An 18,623-nucleotide genomic window follows, 5' to 3' on the forward strand; every position below is an offset into this window, starting at 1 on the left:
ATCTAATCTTAAATATTCACAACTCTGTTCTGCTTTTCACTGTCACACTCAAACAAATGATGTATCGCAGAATTGCCCTCAGACACTACAGGAAGGAGGAAGCTGAGGCAGGACTGGCTGCGTTGATTGATGGCAGCGTGAGATGTGGCGAGGTGTCAGTTGGGGACTCGTATTTTTTCCCCTGACAGCAGAAGGGAGACACACACACAATCACACCCCTATCAGAAACCTTTAAGACTTAATCCATCACACAAGAACTGACAGATCGATGTGAAATGGGGGGGAAAAGAGCAGAAAAAAACCACCCTGGGACTCAAACTTACACAGGGACCCAAACACACACACACACATAAAACACACAGGCAGCAAAAAGCTGGCTGTATCCCTCAGAGACTGGACCCAGGTGAATCTGACTGATGCTGGCACACCGCTCTCAACAATGGTCCAGATAAACAAAGAGAACACACACACACACACACAATATGGTCCAGTACGGGGCTTATATAATGTATTTTTCATACTCCTCTTCCCTGGAGGGATCTCGGCTCAGCTGGGCCGGACATGAATGCTGGGAAATGTTGACGAAAGGAGGGGGCCGCTTGAGAGGAAAGACGAGGGCTACAGCGGCCCACGGAGAAGCTTCCTCAAGGACCAGGAGGTCTTATGGAAAGGCGAAGCCCGGTAGCAAGGTCAAGACAGGAAGCGCAACTGCTAGCGTAAACAAACCGACATTTACTGGCTTCTACTTTTTCGTATTTTTTAACACAAACCGTAGATAACGTGCAGATGAGATGGCCTCTGTTATTTTTACACCATGTTTCCACGGTCATCTGCTGTGTCACCACACCCCGCTGGCCTCCAGCGCATGAGATTCATCGTCTCTCACTCGCTTTCTTAGTTCAACTGTTTCGCATTTCTCCACACAGAGAGCAACGCAGGATCACGTATCACCCTGTGGCGGAGCATTGCAGCTCCATGTTTACTGATCTATCACTTCCTCTATTATACCACTCCCTTATCTCAGGCAGAAGGAATGAGAGTCTAAGGGAGAACGAGGAGAGAGCGGGAGAGGAAGATCGTGTTTGTTGACCTCACACTTGTGACTCAGACGATCATATCTCAACATTTGACTTGGCAAAGAATCTTTTTGGCTATGTATATAAAAAGTGTGGTGTAGTCATTGTTCAAATATCACATTTCAACAAAGCAGACGCAGCTGTTAACATGGGAACATTTTTTAACAAGAACGTAGGTACTTTGACAAAAAAAATGTTTTGAACTCAAGATGCGCTTACTCACGTTTTCCAGAACTTTCAACCACATCTCACTTTTTGTTTTTGTCACGATGATTACACCATGTCATCGTGACAATTTGTCACAAGTAACTCGAAAGACAAAGACCAGTTTCTTTAATGTATTACACTTTTGCTTCAAGAATAATTGTTTTGAGTGCATTGTCATTTTTTACACTTTGTTGGCTGAATCTCAAAATGCGTTAATCCCTGAAAAGTTTGCCTTTCCTTCTTTAGACCACAACCCCAAAATGTCCTCATGAAATCTTTGTATATTTATTTTCATAGTGTCGTTCAGAATGTATTTTCTCTTTTGTTGTAATTCCAAGTTCTGTGTAAAGCTCATGTTATCTTTCGTACACTGAATTCAATATTTTGTCAATAAATAATCTTTCACTCTTAATCCTTGAGGCCTCAATTCCTACAAATCAAGAACAATGTTATCATATTTGAAATGGCTAATTAATGTAAAATTGCTCAGGAGGATAGTGGAAGTGGTGCATAAATTACTTCCACGTCTTCCTTCTGTTTACTAAATATATACAGTATATAGGTCAGCTCTACAGGCTGTGAAGGGCCTTGACTTTGGCCACCACATACTTCACTGTACACTATCTTCCCTCCTGTGCCAGGGGGCTGAGGGGTAGAGTGTGCACAGGAAGGAGGGCAACCATGCAAAGCTAAATAATGCAGTGGCTCAGTCTCCACATTATGACCTAGTAAATGGCTGGTTATACAAACACTCAGACCCTCTTGGGCCCAGTCTGACAGCACAATCAGAAGGATGAATGGACCCGCTCTTATGAACTCATTTATTGCTGTCACGACGTTGGTCATTTTCAGCACAATGACTGTGTATACACTGGGTGTATTTACATGGTAAGGCTTTTGGCATTTGGAGGAAATTCCACCCCTCTGAACTGAGTGAATTGCAGATTAATTAAGTCTGATCCTGTCTCAGAAAGGCCTATTGCCACCCATGTTGCCAATAGGAGTTTGAAGCAAAGTGTGAAAGGGTGATACACTTGTCATGCAACTCCACAAACTGAGTGCCTCTCTTGACGTGCTGCAGCCTGTGTGTCGACAGCTCTGAGGAAAGCAAAATTAGTTAAACGAGGAGGGCTATTTGCCCCAGACCGACACACAATCACACAAATCCTCTCAGTCATTTGCGTCTTTCTTTTCCTCACATCTACATTTGTGAATGGCTCCAACAACTTCGTGCACTGTGACAACATCTGCAGTGGGTTAGCAGCCCCACAGCTGGACAATCTAACTTCTGACAACACACACGTAAAGGCCCGCTGTATGTGTCAGGGACGGAGGAGCAGCCTAAACATTCATGTCACACGCACAAAGTAAGCATTAACTCACAGCCCGTGGCAGCAGCCCCCCCCCCCCCCCCCTTCGGCGTCCCACCCTACCTTCGGTGTGGCAAGTGGAGGACAGGATGGTGCTCGGAGGGCGGAAGAGGTACGGCAGATAACGGGAAAAACATTTCATCTTCTTTTCCGATGCTTGCCGACGGGTGAAGAGCGTTGCGTTGCGGGCTCCACATCCGCACTGCCGCCGCGACAGCAAGCCAGAGAGGAACCAAGGGGGTGGGGGGTGGTGCGGGAGGGGAAAGAGGCTCTCTGTCCGCGGCGCAGGGGGCTATGACAGCATCACTTTTCGCAGGCAGACAGCGCAGCCAGGCAGGCAGGCAGGCTCCGGTGAAACTGCGCGCTGCCCGGGGAGCAAACAGCGCACAATGTCAGCGCACCTCCGCATCCGTGTCGGCAGTTTACTCCGTGAATATAGTTGTTGGAGTGACAGCAGCGCAGGGGGGGTCGTCTTCTGTCCGCTCAGATGGGAGGTCAATGTATGTGTGGTCTACCGGTGTAAACACCCCCACCCCTTCGTGTTTGTGTGTCAGCTTATTGGAGTGCAATTATAGGGATGATTACGTTGTTCCCACGTGAATCTGGACCGCTATTAAATCTATCATCCATAAAAGCCTGCCTGATTTACACATTTCCTGGTTTCACTGTGATGTGCCGGTATATTTGTGTTTGTAGAGTAAATTCTTTATTCTAAGTGGTAGTAGGAAAATGCCTGAGAGTAAAGAAGCAAATACGCGATAGTTTATTGTGTGTGATGAACATTGGACAGAACTTGATGAATCATAGACAAAACTTGTTTCCAACTGACCAGGTTATTGATTAATTGGGGTTGGCGCCATCTTGTGGTAATCTGCGTGGACAGCAAACCAGAGTTATAATGACGCAAAAATAAAACTAGGTATAAAGTAAGTATAAAACTAGTGAAAGATGTTTAAAAAATGGGTCTCGTGAAATTCATGCTTTAAACTTTAGCTTGCGGTAATAATGCACTTGCGGTAATAATGCAGAATAATTTTACATAAAAAAGTAAAAACAAAAAATAATCATATATAAGGAAATTTGAAATACACGCAACATCGTTTAAATACTAATATGATATTATGTAAGTGCTTGTTTTTTATATATTTATTGTAATTCGTGTGTATTTTATTCCCATTTTAAGTGCATCTCGCGAGACTTGAGTGTGAACTAATGCCAGCGGAAGTACTATGTAACTCTCTTTTCCGCCGGCCATAGAGGAGCAAACGGCAGGGTAAGAATTCCTGGCAGATTATTTCACTAAAGTTATCACCATCCATCCTCCCTTTGGTGTCACCGTGTATCCATATAAACGTCGAAACACCTCGTAGACATTGTCACCATTAAAATACGGCCAATATTAAACCCATATTGATGATAGATTGCTTGTTTAAACCTCTCACTGTTTAGTGCCCCTGTTGGGTCCGCCAGTCTCCGCATGTCGGCTACTGTTAGTGAAGGTGCTTGATTCCCGGTGCTAGCGGCTGATGTTCGGCTCTTTTACCGTTAATGGGTTTTCTGTTTTGTTTGCAACTCGCTCGGTTATGTTTCTGAGTTACTGTTGGCACTGAAATGCTAACGCTCCAGTCCGTCTGTTATATTATGCTAACTAAGTAGCATCCTCTTGCTAGTTTAGCATTTGAAGTCGAGCCATGACCTAGCTAGCCAGCTAAATTACTGTTTTAATATCGTTAGCTGAGATGTTGGAGTAGCTGCAATGCTAGTCGCATTACGGTACTTTATAGGTTTCAGGGGAGTTGGTGTGCAGAGAAACTAAAGTTCCCCAAAGTACTCAAACGTGTTGATACTGGCGTTTGTAGATTAGCATCTTTTTGCTAACTTGCCTTCATATCGTTGTGTAGCTCAACGTTTTCAGCAGTTTTTGAGTGACTTGTCAACGGCTGCATGTTTTCAATCCTGTAAATGTGGTCAACTGTTTAATAACCCGTATGTCTTGTTTGTGCTCAGCATCATGAAGCTGAATCCATTTGTAACGTCCTCCCGCCGCAAGAACCGCAAGAGGCACTTCAATGCCCCCTCACACATCAGGAGGAAGATCATGTCTTCCCCCCTCTCCAAGGAGCTCCGCCAGAAGTACAACGTGAGGTCCATGCCCATCCGCAAAGATGACGAAGTCCAGGTATTGTACTTTTGGATCGCTGAAAGTTTGTCATAGTTGTCTTAAAAGAGTAAGCTGCACATGCTTGACTGGATTGTGTTGTTCACAAACAGGTTGTCCGTGGACACTACAAAGGCCAGCAGATTGGCAAAGTGGTGCAGGTCTACAGGAAAAAGTACGTCATCTACATTGAGCGTGTGCAGAGAGAGAAGGCCAACGGAACCACAGTCCATGTCGGCATCCACCCGAGCAAGGTGAGACACGGTCGTGTACATCCTCAGATTGGTGTGCCTTCCTCAGAGGAACAAGACATTTGCGTAATGTGTTGTATTATTCAAAGTCGATGAATCTCAACCTATTTAGCCGTGTTAAGACGCACACTTTTGAGATGTGTCCCTGTTCCTGTTTGGCATTTCATTGAGTGAAGTAAAAAAACAAGTGTTACACAAACTGTTACAGCATAAACACCATTTCCCTGAGGAGAATTGTATCCTACTTTTCTTCTATTGTTCCTGGAAGTAACGGATGTTTTTTATTATGCTTCAGAAGTTGTATGGCTGCCCTTACCAGCACTCTGCAATAGAGGTGGGATCGGTAGAACAATTGTGCTGTAGATTTCATCATTAGACAAAAATTGCAGGCCCACACGTTATTTAATTTTTTAACCCATGTATATCAGGTGAAAGGCTTGAAGTAAATGGGGATTATTCGGTTCTTAACACTGTGAAAGAGGTGCAGATTTAAGTTTGTGGTGTTCTGTGAGGCAGTCATTTGTGGAGTTGTATTGGACTGCTTATTATTGAGAAGTGTTTCTGATGTTTTCCACCACATTTACATCCATAATATGTGAGGCAGCTACTTCAGCAATACGAAGTTGTCTTAAACGATAAAATGGTACGTCTCTTACCAGTGGTTGTCGACTATTTCTCCACTTTCAGCCTTCGATAGGTCCATCATATAATCCAGACTCGAGCTCTCTTGTTATCAACCTTGAATTTTTGTGTGCGTAACTAGGAAGTGTTTGTTAAAATGAATATCCAACTTAATTTTTTAAGATCTTAAAGACGGTAAGAAACAAGGAAGCACCAAGTGGATCTTGCAGTGACACAAAACAAAATATGCAGTGTTTAACTTGGTCAGATTGAAAAGATAATACAATAATAGAGCGGTTTTAATATAATAAAAGCAATTGATGGCTGCATTCCATTTTAGTTGCTTCAGGTTGTAGGTCTTCTTCTTATGCCTGTTGGCTCACTGAGAGACTGGGACAGACTTTAGCCCACATTATTAGTAACGTGCTTTTCCTCCTAAATGTCGGCTGTGCAAAAGGCCTGTTGGATGTTTTTTTCCTTATTTGATGCAAGGGTCTAAGGACAGAGGGTGTCGGTTGCTTAACAGATTGTAAAGCCCCCTGAGGCAGATGTATATTGGGTCATTCATACAAAGTTGACTTGACTAACCGGATGAACTGTTGCCCTGTGACAGTCTTATTGTTCAACCCACTGCAGCAAACCTGCCAGTCCTACAGTTTGTCATTTTTCACCGTGCTGCTGTGGCTTTTTTTGACCCCACCACAATGTTTTCTTGTATTTAATTAATTAAAACATTATATTCGGTACAGCGCACATATATTTTTGTAATCATGATCAAATTTAATAAGTGTTGGGCTGTCAGAAAGATGGCAATATATCCGACATCTTAAGATGAAAAAGTGGACGTCAGGGAAATTATGTCCGTTAGCTTTGACTGTTTGAGCACCTAGCATCATTGATGTAAATAGTCCGCCCCTCTCTTGTGCCACTGGACAGTCACCAACCTCCCGGTGCTGGGTTAGCCTGAATTATCCTGCTAACGAACATTAGCCAGGAGCAGATTGGGTGGCGGAATAGCCTTAGGTCCTAGCTGGGTTAGCTTAGCTTCCACCTCGGTTCTCCTCCCTTTGACTCCGCTCTAAGTCTGGCTACGTTGAGCCATATGACCACATATTAAATTCAATCCAGACACTTCCTTGTACGATGTTAAGTGTATTCCGCAATATGCCATAAGTGCTCCAGTAATAAAGAGTGAAATTCAATGGAATTCAGCCATAATTGTTATTGACACCTGTTTGTGGCCTCTTTATCTGCAGTGAAAAGGTTTACTTGACAATATTTAAGAGAACTTGACATTAGTGGGTAACTCCACTGACAGCAATATGTAATGCTGTGATCTAAATATACACATCTTTGTGGTTCATGCACACCATGAGCAAATAATTAAAGCCCAACAACTATCAAACATGTCAGACCTTTGTCACGTCTAGGTTGTGGTGCCATTTGTGTTGCATTGGATTTAAAGTTGTGTATTTGTAGTGGTTAATCAACAGACTGCAGAATGCCCACTGAGAACTAGTTTCAGCCATTCTTTGGCTTTCTTTATGGCTGATACTACTGCCAAAGAGGCATTCTATGACTTGTTCAACAACCTGCTATGTGTTTTCCTTTGCAGGTGGTCATCACCAGGCTAAAGCTGGACAAGGACCGCAAGAAGATCCTGGAGCGCAAGGCCAAGTCTCGCGCCGATGGAAAGGAGAAGGGCAAATACAAGGAGGAGACCATTGAGAAGATGCAGGACTGAAAATGATCTTTCGTATCAATAAACTGTATAAATGGAGCATACTTTGTCTGTCTTGTTTGAACTGTGGAGGTGGGAATGTTGTGCATGGTGTCAAATATATATTTGTAGGTCCAGGAATTTCTATTTAAAACGTGCACAACTTGTTTGAGGTACTTTTTACACCAAGATTATTGTACGTTCATCACCTGTAATAGATTTGATCATTATGAACGGTCTGTACGTAGCCCACTGTAGTGCACTGCTGTTAATCCAGTGCTCAAATGAATGTTGCACCAGCCATGTGTAGGGAACTGTTTTTATTTATGAGTTTCTGCCGGCAGTAGTTTGCTCTACAGAGAATCTAATTGAAAGCTGATGAATTGTGCTCCTCTGAGGTGTGCATGTATAGATGCAGAGGTGTACGGGACCCGTCTGGGCGTAAAGATGTCAAAACTGAGCTGACAAGATGATGCAAAGGCCCAGATGTGATATTTGCATAGAAATGATATTTCATTGAAATTGGCCTCTTGGTTAAAGTCTGTCAGAAATCGGTAAACAAGGAAGTTGTCTGAATGAAATGCTCCTGGTGGATTCATGAATGTGTCGCTGAATTGCTCGTTTTTTATGGTCGCACACGAAAAGGGAGTATCGATCTAAAACAGGTTTTTCAGGCTCTGATCAATTTTGAGATTTTGGGCTATTTTGCTTCCGTAACATATGTACTTTCAGGTTAGTGGAAAGAACATTCAAAATACATATTTAGGTGTTTATTTTAATAGTCTATTTCTCCTAGATTATCTCAAAATGAATTAACTAACAATATAGATAATGCCTCATTTGCATTTTCCAGATCTATTAACATTTTTTTACCCAAATCACTTGGAAGTGTTTTTCAAAATATATATAATTTTACAATCCATATGTTTACAGACCGTTTTCTCTAAATGAGAAATCTCCGCTTCATTACTTACAAACACAAAACCTTCAAGCTTCATTCCTATCTATAGCACATATTTAATACAATTGTCTTATCTGTACATTTAAACATTCCATTTCAGAAAACTTGTAATACATACAAGTAGCTGTCTTAATGTAAGTAATCAACTGGGGAAGTTCATGGTGATATTATTCGTTGAAATGTTGTCGGTATTAACATTTGATGGTAACGGTTCTAATAAAAGTAGAAGTAAATCAGATTTAAGTCATCTTTTGCCACATTGTTGTTAACAGCAGGGGCCTGTTGCCTGTGTGGTCCGAGTCATTCTGTAATTCTATAAAATGAACGACAGGTGGCACTTTTTTACCACAGACTGAACCTTCCCAAATTCTAGGAACTCTGATATGAAATACTACGTGACAGAAATTTCCGAGTGAAGTGTCCAAGCAACATACCTTACCAAGTTTGTTTAACAACTTCTGCTACTTTTCCAAGAAAAATATGAATGATATTGATATAGTACAAGCTAATTTACTACTTTCTCTTCACTGTTGAATGTCATAATACATCAAATACCTCGCTGATCTACTGGGGGACATAATGTTAGATTGTCCTTGTTGCATCTTTAAGCAGATGTTTTCCATGTCTAGTACACAGAAAGACTCATTTTACTTCCGCCCTCTGTGGTTAATGGTCACGTGATACGTGCTCTCTGTCGCACTGTGGATCCTGTCTGGCAGCTGGACTCTACTGAAGTCGTCTAAAGTTTGTGCTTCGGAGTTATTGTTGGTTTTTAAGAAAAACACCACCATGGCGGACCTCGGCTTTGTGATCGCTATGTCCGTGGTGACTCTGTTTTGGGGCATTGTTGGGGGAGTGGTGCCCTGGTTTATCCCCAAAGGACCCAACAGAGGGTGAGTTTGTTAGCTTCACTTCAGCTAGTTAGCAAGTAAAGTTTGTAATGCTATGTTGTCCCGTGACTCTTTGGATACAAGTAGCTGCGCCGTGTACACAGTGGCGATACTTTTTACAAACGGTTTCTCAACGTTACCTGAACGATTTATGAAATGTAAACCTTGTGGGCGAACTGAACTCGCTAGTAAGTAAAAGTAAGCGTTAGCTAACTGAAGCCAATTTGACAGCCACTTGTTACCTCTTTTATTCTGGGGTTATTGACACATGGCTGATACACATCTATGCTGTCTATTCACATATATTTAGATCAAGAGTAAATATACTCCATCTCTGGAAAATGAGCAGAATGAAACTTCCCTTATTTGCCTGTTGGTCACTCGCATCACGAGATCAAGCTGTTAACAGCCTGTGATGTGTTTCAAACCCATTTATAGAGTCACTAGATGTTAAGTTTACCACTTTTAAATGTTCCTCCTGTTCCCACAGAGTGGTTGTCACGATGCTGGTGCTGACTGCAGTTTGCTGCTACCTGTTGTAAGTATCATCATCCTGGAAATGTACCAGGATTTCTTTAACACTATGTTGTGACACATGTTCACCAATAACACATATTTAATCAGGTTTATAATATATATCGCTGAAATGATCACGATTAATCCATTTATATACAATTTATGGCCATTTATTTGGATAATAATTAACATTAATCGTTTAAGTAGTTTGATAAGCAAAAATGGCTTTATAAATGAATATAAATAAACTTTATAAATGTAAAGACTTGCTGCTTTTCTTTGTATTATTGATTCATTTTGGACTGTTGAAGATGTTGCCTTGGGCTTTAGAAAATTGTAATGGCCATTATTTTCTAACATAATCTTAGTTTGCAACATTAATAACGTGCATCATTAATAATAAAACAGAGTACACAAATGGACCTACATTTGTATAGCTGACACCGTGGAGATAATTGTTTCTCCTCCTTTACTCCATATTAATGTGTGCATTAGTGTCATCATACAACAAAGCTCGTCATTGCGGTTAGTACATCCATTTAGTAGTTCTGTCTTGTGATAAGTTATTTATATTCACAATATATGGTGAACTATGGTGTCACGTGAGATGGACAAAAGAGCACAGCAGAGACAAAGTAGTGTTGGAGGCAAGTGAAGTTATTTTCCCGAAGGTCCTCAGTTTGATGTTGAAAATGTGGGCCTAAATTCAGAATTAGCTTCTTTTTTTTTTTTAGAGAATAGGAAATTGAGCTTTAAAAGGTGTGTTTTCAATTGCACAGTTTTGTTGCAGAGTTGTTTTGTATTGACACACGTGATCTTAATATCCTATCTGTCCATCAGCTGGTTGATAGCGATTCTGGCCCAGCTGAACCCACTGTTTGGACCCACTCTGTCCAATGACACCATCTGGTACCTGAACTATCACTGGCAGTAATGTACTCTTCCAGGACCTCTTCCTGACCATGCAGGTAAACTTCCTCCTCTGAAAGACATTTGATGTTGTGCCTTTTATTCAGCTCATAGAGACGGTACGTGTAGTCTATAGATAATGTATGATTATTGTTTGTTTTTCTAAATCTTTGTTTATTGTAACTTCTGCCAGCAGGTGGGGGACCTGACATGGCTGCAGACCAATAGATGTTTCTCCTAATTTCATGCAGAGATCATTCCTTCTGAATCGCCTTAAACTCAGACCCCTGTGTGATTACTGAGTGACGCCCACACTGGTGCCTTGTACAAAAAATGTTTTCCCAAAGGGAGATCTCACTGAATGTGCTTTACGTTAAATTAAAACGACCTTGTTGTTTGGTTTATATGTTGTGTATATCCTGTTTACTGTTAATATGAATGACCGTGCCTCATGACGTGTGTTTGATGTGATCTCGTTTTGTCTCATAATATTAGTGATGGATGTAATACATTTGGTAGTTGTTAATAATAAACCAATAATCAGCACCATTGGTCCTGTAACTTTTGTCATTTGTGTTGCCTATTATATGAGCTCATGATGTTTACCTTTTTAAGTGTTGACTGTTAGGACTTCATTTTCCTAGTCAGTAATGTCATTGTAAATATGATTATTTGTCCTCATTATGTTGACATGTAAAGATGTATGCATTTTATTACCATATATGTCATTATTAGGCTGTTGAAAGTTATTTATTTCAGACTGCATATAAAATACATCTAATTATTTATTGTTTTATATAGAGAATGTTTTTTGTTTTTTTATTCAGGCTGGTTTGTTTTTAATAGCATAAAATGTGACGGTTCGGTTTGTATGGACAAAGTTGACAGTCGACGTTCAAAACAGGCTTCCTGCTTTCCGTAGTTTGAGCCTACTACCTTGGCAAAATGGCGTCCTCAGATGTCAACGTCCGAATATGTGAACAAGAAATACTCAAATATGACCTGGAAATCAAAGCTCTCATCCAGGTGCGAGTATTTATTTGGTAAGACTACTTAGCGCCACGTTGATACACGCTGGTGTTTTAGCTTGTCATTCAAAGGAATCGTGTTGTTGTCTGATAGCGTTCGTGCTACCCGGTCCCAGCTGCAGGCAGCCGGTGTACCGGCAGCTCGAGCCGCTCTCTCAGGATGAGCTGCCGCCATCAGCAGAGCAAAAGTGCTGCAGCGTATCTCTGAAATGTGCCTAATGTCCTCACTGATAAGGTAATTGTACCAAATGGGAAATCAAAACTGCCAGTAAAAGAAGACAACTGGACTGACGTCACCAGTGTCGTAAATTGGCTATAATTAAAGTTTACGTTATTCTGACAGTGAGAGATGATTCATATTTAAACTGATTTCCAGTAGGATCAACGATAACACTAATATTTACCAAGTTTGATTAGCCTTTTCCCAGTAATTATTATTATATTTATTTTTTTGTATGTTTGTAATAATTGAGACACATTTTGATAATCAGCTAATGGTTAAAAGTAATTGTAAGCAAAAATACAAAATATTTATTCACCCTTTTCTCTATTATATAACATTTTAAATCAAATACCTTTCGTTTTTGAACTGTTCTTTAGGGGAGAAAACAAGGCCTCTTTGGACTGTGGGAAATTGTGATTGCAAATGACCATAATGCAAATGACCATTGCAGGCCTAGAGTTGCTTTATTCTCTGAGCACATTTGGTGTCCCATGTTGACAGATTATTGCCACCTAACAGAATGATGCACCTCTTGCTTACAGAGTCCCAATGGTGGTTCACTGTAACTGTGCAGCATGTCGATACCACTGACCTCACCTTACAGTGACAATAAAAACGTATATGCACCTGTCTTTCTCATCCTCGTCTTGATGTCTCACCAGGACGTCACTGAGTGCTCAGGCCCTCAAAGCAAGCTGACCGAACTGAACGCAGACGTCAAAAAGAGTTTCCACAATCTCAGGTTGCGGATTCAGGTAAGAAATACTCTTTTTATTTATTTTTTAAAATGTCTCGGCAAACACGACAGAACCCCATTATGGGCTGTGCATCAACCACTTTCAATGATAATCAATAACTCAGGAAACATTTGTGCCACTTTGACAGGATTTTGAGCAGATAGCTATGGAGCAGGACAAAGAGTCAGACAAGCAAGCGCTGATCAGTCAGGTAGAGGGACACAGGAAACAGATGCTGAGGTAATGTCTATACATTTTAAAATATGTTGCTACTCCCTGACTTGTATACATGTGAACTGTTGTACAAGCATGTGCAAATCGCCAGCTTATACTTGCATAATGTCTACTTAATGAAAATATTCATACATATTATTTATGTCTGTTCTTGCAGTAACCAGACAGGTTGGAGGAAAGCCAACCTGGCCAGCAAACTGTCCATAGACAATATGGAAAAGCAGGCACTTCTTAATGGAGCAGATAGCGGTGTGAGGCAGAGGTGAGCGGATGTGTGCTACTTCCTCTTAAATGAGATGCAGTCAGAGACGGGGATCAGCTTAATGTCTTGGCAAATTGTATTGAGAAAAGTGCATTGTTTTTACATCCTTCTATAGAATACATTAATTTAGTTCTCCGACTTCTATAGTTGTGTCTGCTGTCTTGTTCTCAGGAAGATGACCAAAGAGGGCCTGGCCCAGACCACCAGTGACATTACAGAGAATCTCATGAGCATCAGCCGGATGATGGCGCAGCAGGTTCAGCAGAGCGAGGAGACCATGACGTCACTAGGTTGGTGAAGGAAACACCTGATGTAAAGACTGTGTTAACACTGTGTCGCCTGCAGTGGATACATACTCTAGGTTGGGTTAAAATCCTCATGGCCACCGACTTTAGAAGACTCAAAAGGATTTACAGATTTGATGTTAATGCACACCGTCTTAAATGTCTAATCATTTATGTTAACTGTGTATCTCTTCTTCGCAGCAACCTCCTCGAGGACAATCCAAGAGACCAATGAGGAGTTTAAGACCATGACGGGGACCATCCAGCTCGGGAGGAAACTCATCACCAAGTACAACCGCAGAGAGCTCACTGATAAACTGCTCATCTTCCTGGCGATCGCCCTCTTCCTCGCCACAGTTCTCTACATCCTCAAGAAGAGACTGTTCCCCTTCCTATAGACCAGGTACCTTTCTGAGGAGCTCTCCCATTACCACATACTGTACTTTCCGTGGTCAGCGCCAATGATTTTAAACAACCCTGACTGCCGCGTGTCATATTACACACACACACCAGCGTCTGCTCGGTGGAATGTGGACTGCTCACTCTGCTGAACTTTGAAATATTGTCAACAAAGGGTGAAGATAAACCTCTAGTTCCGTGCGGTGTTTTTTTAATTTTTTTATTGAGAATGTTTTGGTTCAACATACAAAGGGAATAATTCATTTTCGTGAGGGGGAAAAAAAATGTACGTGTTGGTGACACAAAATGTGTCAGACATCCATCCTTGGTTGGTGTGACAGTGATGCTGTGCATTGCTTTTAATGAAATCAATCGTGAGAGGAATGGACGACGGATAATAATCATTTATTTTTTACATTCCTGTGGAAGATATCAGTACGGTTTTGTTTTAATAGCCATACTGTGTGTGTGTGTGTTTGTTAGTACTGAAATTAATTCTTAGACAGCTAAAATATTCTCTTACCTTACTTCAGATGTTGTCGTGACAGCTCATAATGTGCTGAATGCAGTAAAACTCATCTCATAAGAAGAATGTCTAAGAAACATAATGCAAACAGAATTTCAGTGGAATCTGATGATCACAAAACAAAGTGCCGCTGTTCATTTCAGTTGAACAAGCTTGTATTGGCCTGCATGTCATTTAAGCAACGTTATTGTAGTATATTACTATTAATCAACAGTACTGGTAAATGTCACAATATTGAGGACGTATATTGTGGGAAAGATATTAGGATATATTCCTATATATATATATTCTTTACTAACAGATGTTTTAACCGAACCGTTTTTCATCACCTGATATCAGAAGAAAGAAAAAAAATCAAAAATCGAGTGTGCACACCTCCCTCCATCTCCGCCCGCGTCAGCGTGGCTCTGGCCTGCAGCGGAGCAGAAGAGCTCAGAGGAGCAGCCGTGTTCATCACACTGGCAGAGATAGAGCAGCATGCATCCCTGCCTTTCTTCAGATAAGACCCGGAAAAGCAGATTATTCCGACCCGTTTCCCCTCTCCCTTTTCCAGTGTGGGTGGAGGGTGAGGGTGAGGGGGGGGGGGGGGGGGGATATTTTTAGGTCTGTGTGGTGCTGTTATCTGACATTGCCTTTTCAACACCTCGGAGGAGAGGGTGGCCAGAGGAGCTATACATGACCTTGCTACCCTCTGCAATTGCCATGGCATTGCCATTTAGTTTGATATGTGTTCATGTTGTCCATATTGACCATCAATAAACATAATGTCGTCTGGCTTGATGTTTGACATGTTTCTCGACCGTGTGTTGTTTAAAAAGAGATGGGACGACAGAGCGTGTGTGGAGAGACCTGAGAGATGACTAAGCGTCTCTTACTCCTGTAAAGTGGTGGCAGTTGGGCAGAGCTAGCCTGTTTATAACTGCACACTTAGACGAGGCCTCTGGCTCTCTGTCGAGCAAATTGGACTATTCTTGCATTTAGCACTGTGGTAGTGTCAATCAAGTGTTTGGGTTTGTATCTGGACAAGTGGACTGGGGTCTCAGGGGGAGCGTAAGCTGCCCCACACTGATGCCATAAACAACCAGACAGAATCCCTCCAGCTCCACGTTCGTGTAGTCATTTCTACAGCTGAAGTTGTTCAGTTATTTATCTGTTCTATTCATTATCTGTACGTTCTCACTGTGAGCCCCGTTAAACTTGGTCAATTCTCAAATACATCACAGTAACGATTTAGCAAAGACAGATTTATTTTTTTCAAAACAGGAGTCTTTAATAATCAAGTATTGTTCAACAATAGATTAATATCTTGGATCAGGTAACATCTTGAATTTGTACAGAGAAAAGGTCGCTGACTGTCAGGATGGCTTTTGCCAGATTGTATATAAAATGCTTGTACACAAAATACAGTAAATGAAAATCAAAAGGTTTGTTAAAAACAGCATTTCCTCAGCAGAGCTTCATTTAATAACATATATTGCAGGTCAAGGTCACGGCTCACAGCCATCTCTGTCCCAGCAGCTTTAAACATGCGTGGAGAGCGAACACACGGCTGACAGCGGCTTGTTAAAAGTGTAAACTTTTAACAACCTTTTAACCTTGTTTAAGCATATTGAAGGAAGCGTCCTAATAGCCACTTGAACATTTTAACCAGACACAAACCACATGAGGGCCGACAGGTTTTATGGTCCAGCTCGAGCATTATGTGACCATAGTTCACTATGACATATTATATACTTTTGTTTTATATTTTTTATATTTTCTTTTATGATTTAGGGATTGAAAGTCAGAGGCAAATTATTACGTTAAACAACTTAAAGCATTAGGATTAAATAGTTGCATGTCAGCAATATTGACAAATAATAATAATAGCCTTGTAGAATTAATAAAAGTAAAATATTTAGCCATTGTGTGAAGGAAAAAAAAGCATTAATAAAATGAGAATAAGAAATGATTTTATTTGACATTTTAAATTGACATAAGAACTGTTTGCCAACTAGGTTTTTTTTTTTTTTTTTTTTTTTTTTTTTTTGCTAATGTCACTGAAATAAATAAAAATGTAGATCATTCAACTGTGCTGATAACTAAAACAAAAAAGTAAATAATTAAATATAAGAGTAGTTACACAAACTCCGCAAAGTCTTGGCACAATGGGAAAAAAAGCATGCAGTCATAAAATAATCCCGTTAAACTGAATAGGGAACACAACACACGTGTTTAATAGTTTACCATGTCCTAATGCCATGTAACGAAGACACCCCATTACTGGAGGAAAATGTGTTCTGCACATTATTCAGGTCCCCTACCCCAAAGTTCATGTAATTCCCGTTGCTGGATGATCCTTGCATTGTTTGCATTGTGCCTGCAGGATAATTACACGCATAGTTTGTGTTGCAGCTGGGGCCGGTGTAGTTACTGAAGGCTGGATAGTTGTTATAAGAGAAGTGGCTGATGTGACCCATACTGTAGGAGGGGTTGTACGTGGCTGTGTCTCCCGCCAGGCAAGGCTTCCCGTCCCGCACCAGCACCGGCACCGACACTCTCCTGGGCGGCGGCAGGGACACCATCTCCAGGCTCTGGTCCTGCCTCTGCCGCTTGCACTTGTACCTCCTGTTCTGGAACCAGATCTTCACCTGGGTCGGGGTGAGTTTGAGCGCCCCGGCTAGGTGGTCTCTCTCCGGGGCGGACAGGTATCGTTGCTGCTTGAAGCGGCGCTCCAGCTCGTACACCTGCGCCTGCGAAAAGAGGACGCGCGGTTTCCTGCGTCTCCGGGGCTTGGCTCGGTCTGGGTCGTCGGTTTTTATGTCCTCCGCGGCCTCGGTCGGAGGACTGAACTCCTCTGATCACACCAGACAGAAAGAAAGGATGAAAAAAATATATACATATATCTGCAAAAGTTGTGTTAACAAAGGGGCTGGATGGATATTTATTGTCATCACTTGGCCTAGAGCTATGTTTGCTATACTGCTGACCAATAATAATAATAGCCTATATAATATGTTGTAATATATTACTTAGCCTATTGTTAATTTGTGCCAATGTTAGTAATTCAGTTCCCTTGGCTTCCCATGATGCATTCAATGTGCTTTGGAAAAATAAATCTAGCAAGTCTACAAGAAAATGATAACCATAAACTCAACTTTATATATTTTTTTACTTTGAAAACATCCGGTTTGAAGCATGTTTTATATAAGAGTGTATCATGTATGAATGCGTATTGCTTTAGAGTTGCTGATGCGTTTCGCACAAATCAAAAGAGCACGAGCCTGTGGGCCTCATTTCTGCACACGCCTGCAAAATCAAATTGTGTCCTCCTCGGCTCACCTTTTCTACGTTTCGCCTCAAACGCGTCTGATTCCCCATCCTTAACTATATCCATCTCCATGAGGGTTTTCCCATAAAAGGCAGTGGCGAAGTTGAGTGCATTGCCTCTGCCGGCTCTGGAGTCGTGGAGGTCTTCTGCAAACAGCGAGGCGGCGGCGGACGACATGTCCCGGAAAGGCTCCTGCTTCAGGCGGGCCAGCATGCAGGAGGAGGAGGTCGGCACAGTGCAGCAGTCCATACGAGAAGAAACGTCCAGAGAAGACACCGTAACGTCATGACTCTGCTCCAGGTTTAATATATCCTTTACAGAGAAGGGAGTGGACGTGCTGCTGGGGCTGGGAAACATTGCCAAGAACTGGAAAAAAAAATCTATTAACCTGTCATAGGACGTAACAAAGAATACGTCAACAAACTCCCTCTCCTTCCTGGCAATATTTACTGGATTTAAGTATTAGTTTGGTGGAGCAGACTGATCTTGAGTGAACTGTGCATTTTGAATGTCAACCCTGTCTCCAAACTTTTTTCTTGGCCTCCCTCTCCTCCTGGTGACGCAGGGAGGGAGGGGTGAGCCAGTGGGACACTCTGCATGGAGCCACTGGTACTACTCCCATTTCGTGACGTAAAGTAACGTCTGGTACGTCTACATGCGTTCAATCACCAAATGTACCAGCCCAGACCAAATTACTCTCTTTCCAAAGCAAATTAACTTGTTAGAAGCATTTGCTAAATCAGCTTGATCCTGGTGGGAATATAACCATGCATTGTTTGAGGATAGACTTGTTTCAAAAACTTCATAAATTGAGTGAAACTTAATAAATATCTTTTTAGATTCATATATTTCAGTTTCCCAGTCATTACGCACAATGCAAATGCGTTTACAGTAAATTCTACAAGCCCAGCCATTTAGACGGATGTTTACACACACATTCA

General features: G+C 41.6%; 5 protein-coding genes across 8 annotated transcripts in view; 3 read left to right on the forward strand and 2 right to left on the reverse strand.

Annotated features, from left to right (window-relative positions):
* Window positions 1–3,120, reverse strand: part of ppp2r2ba (protein phosphatase 2, regulatory subunit B, beta a) — a 37,035-nt gene extending 33,915 nt beyond the window's left edge. Inside the window, exon 1 of the mRNA XM_076103152.1 lies at window positions 2,717–3,120. Coding sequence (XP_075959267.1) covers window positions 2,717–2,795 — 79 coding nt within the window. The 5' untranslated portion in view covers window positions 2,796–3,120. The remainder of the gene's footprint in view (window positions 1–2,716) is intronic.
* A 716-nt stretch (window positions 3,121–3,836) lies between these two features.
* Window positions 3,837–7,464, forward strand: rpl26 (ribosomal protein L26). Its single transcript, XM_076103157.1, has 4 exons — window positions 3,837–3,926; window positions 4,661–4,832; window positions 4,925–5,065; window positions 7,299–7,464. Exons 2-4 carry the CDS (start codon window positions 4,665–4,667, stop codon window positions 7,425–7,427), a joined length of 438 nt encoding a protein of 145 aa, XP_075959272.1. The 5' UTR covers window positions 3,837–3,926; window positions 4,661–4,664; the 3' UTR covers window positions 7,428–7,464.
* Window positions 7,465–9,037: 1,573 nt separating this feature from the next.
* On the forward strand, window positions 9,038–11,230 carry atp6v0e1 (ATPase H+ transporting V0 subunit e1). 2 transcript variants are annotated; one of them, XM_076103158.1, is made up of 4 exons: window positions 9,038–9,257; window positions 9,745–9,792; window positions 10,611–10,738; window positions 10,873–11,230. In XM_076103158.1, the coding sequence occupies exons 1-3, from the start codon at window positions 9,154–9,156 to the stop codon at window positions 10,702–10,704; spliced, it is 246 nt and encodes an 81-aa protein (XP_075959273.1). In that variant the 5' UTR covers window positions 9,038–9,153; the 3' UTR covers window positions 10,705–10,738; window positions 10,873–11,230. The 2 variants fall into 2 exon arrangements, with proteins under 2 accessions (XP_075959273.1, XP_075959274.1); XM_076103159.1 differs by having other exon boundaries at window positions 10,876–11,230.
* A 135-nt stretch (window positions 11,231–11,365) lies between these two features.
* LOC142962581 (vesicle transport protein SEC20-like) lies at window positions 11,366–14,917 on the forward strand. 3 transcript variants are annotated; one of them, XM_076103154.1, is made up of 6 exons: window positions 11,366–11,705; window positions 12,593–12,754; window positions 12,816–12,907; window positions 13,059–13,163; window positions 13,335–13,453; window positions 13,649–14,917. In XM_076103154.1, exons 1-6 carry the CDS (start codon window positions 11,625–11,627, stop codon window positions 13,843–13,845), a joined length of 756 nt encoding a protein of 251 aa, XP_075959269.1. In that variant the 5' UTR covers window positions 11,366–11,624; the 3' UTR covers window positions 13,846–14,917. The 3 variants fall into 3 exon arrangements, with proteins under 3 accessions (XP_075959269.1, XP_075959270.1, XP_075959271.1); XM_076103155.1 differs by lacking the exon at window positions 13,059–13,163; XM_076103156.1 differs by lacking the exon at window positions 13,059–13,163 and having other exon boundaries at window positions 12,593–12,685.
* A 1,524-nt stretch (window positions 14,918–16,441) lies between these two features.
* On the reverse strand, window positions 16,442–18,039 carry nkx2.5 (NK2 homeobox 5). The gene is made up of 2 exons (XM_076104007.1): window positions 17,694–18,039; window positions 16,442–17,208 (listed from the first exon to the last, which is right to left on the reverse strand). The coding sequence occupies exons 1-2, from the start codon at window positions 18,037–18,039 to the stop codon at window positions 16,595–16,597; spliced, it is 960 nt and encodes a 319-aa protein (XP_075960122.1). The 3' UTR covers window positions 16,442–16,594.
* Window positions 18,040–18,623: the final 584 nt, after the last annotated feature.

The sequence above is a fragment of the Anarhichas minor genome, unplaced genomic scaffold (assembly GCF_050575085.1).
Source record: "Anarhichas minor isolate MPS153535 unplaced genomic scaffold, ASM5057508v1 ptg000028l, whole genome shotgun sequence".
Lineage (NCBI taxonomy): Eukaryota > Metazoa > Chordata > Actinopteri > Perciformes > Anarhichadidae > Anarhichas > Anarhichas minor.

Bases quoted from the DNA above. Each gene is read 5' to 3' on its own strand.
- rpl26 (XM_076103157.1), top strand. From the start codon at position 4,665: ATGAAGCTGAATCCATTTGTAACGTCCTCCCGCCGCAAGAACCGCAAG. The intron at 4,833-4,924 runs GTATTGTACTTT...GTTCACAAACAG, and splicing joins GCAAAGATGACGAAGTCCAG to GTTGTCCGTGGACACTACAA. The intron at 5,066-7,298 runs GTGAGACACGGT...TTTCCTTTGCAG, and splicing joins TCGGCATCCACCCGAGCAAG to GTGGTCATCACCAGGCTAAA.
- nkx2.5 (XM_076104007.1), bottom strand. From the start codon at position 18,039: ATGTTTCCCAGCCCCAGCAGCACGTCCACTCCCTTCTCTGTAAAGGAT. The intron at 17,209-17,693 runs GTGAGCCGAGGA...TGGTGTGATCAG, and splicing joins TGAGGCGAAACGTAGAAAAG to AGGAGTTCAGTCCTCCGACC.
- atp6v0e1 (XM_076103158.1), top strand. From the start codon at position 9,154: ATGGCGGACCTCGGCTTTGTGATCGCTATGTCCGTGGTGACTCTGTTT. The intron at 9,258-9,744 runs GTGAGTTTGTTA...CTGTTCCCACAG, and splicing joins CCCAAAGGACCCAACAGAGG to AGTGGTTGTCACGATGCTGG. The intron at 9,793-10,610 runs GTAAGTATCATC...TCTGTCCATCAG, and splicing joins GCAGTTTGCTGCTACCTGTT to CTGGTTGATAGCGATTCTGG.
- LOC142962581 (XM_076103154.1), top strand. From the start codon at position 11,625: ATGGCGTCCTCAGATGTCAACGTCCGAATATGTGAACAAGAAATACTC. The intron at 12,755-12,815 runs GTGCATCAACCA...CCACTTTGACAG, and splicing joins ACAGAACCCCATTATGGGCT to GATTTTGAGCAGATAGCTAT. The intron at 13,164-13,334 runs GTGAGCGGATGT...TCTTGTTCTCAG, and splicing joins GATAGCGGTGTGAGGCAGAG to GAAGATGACCAAAGAGGGCC.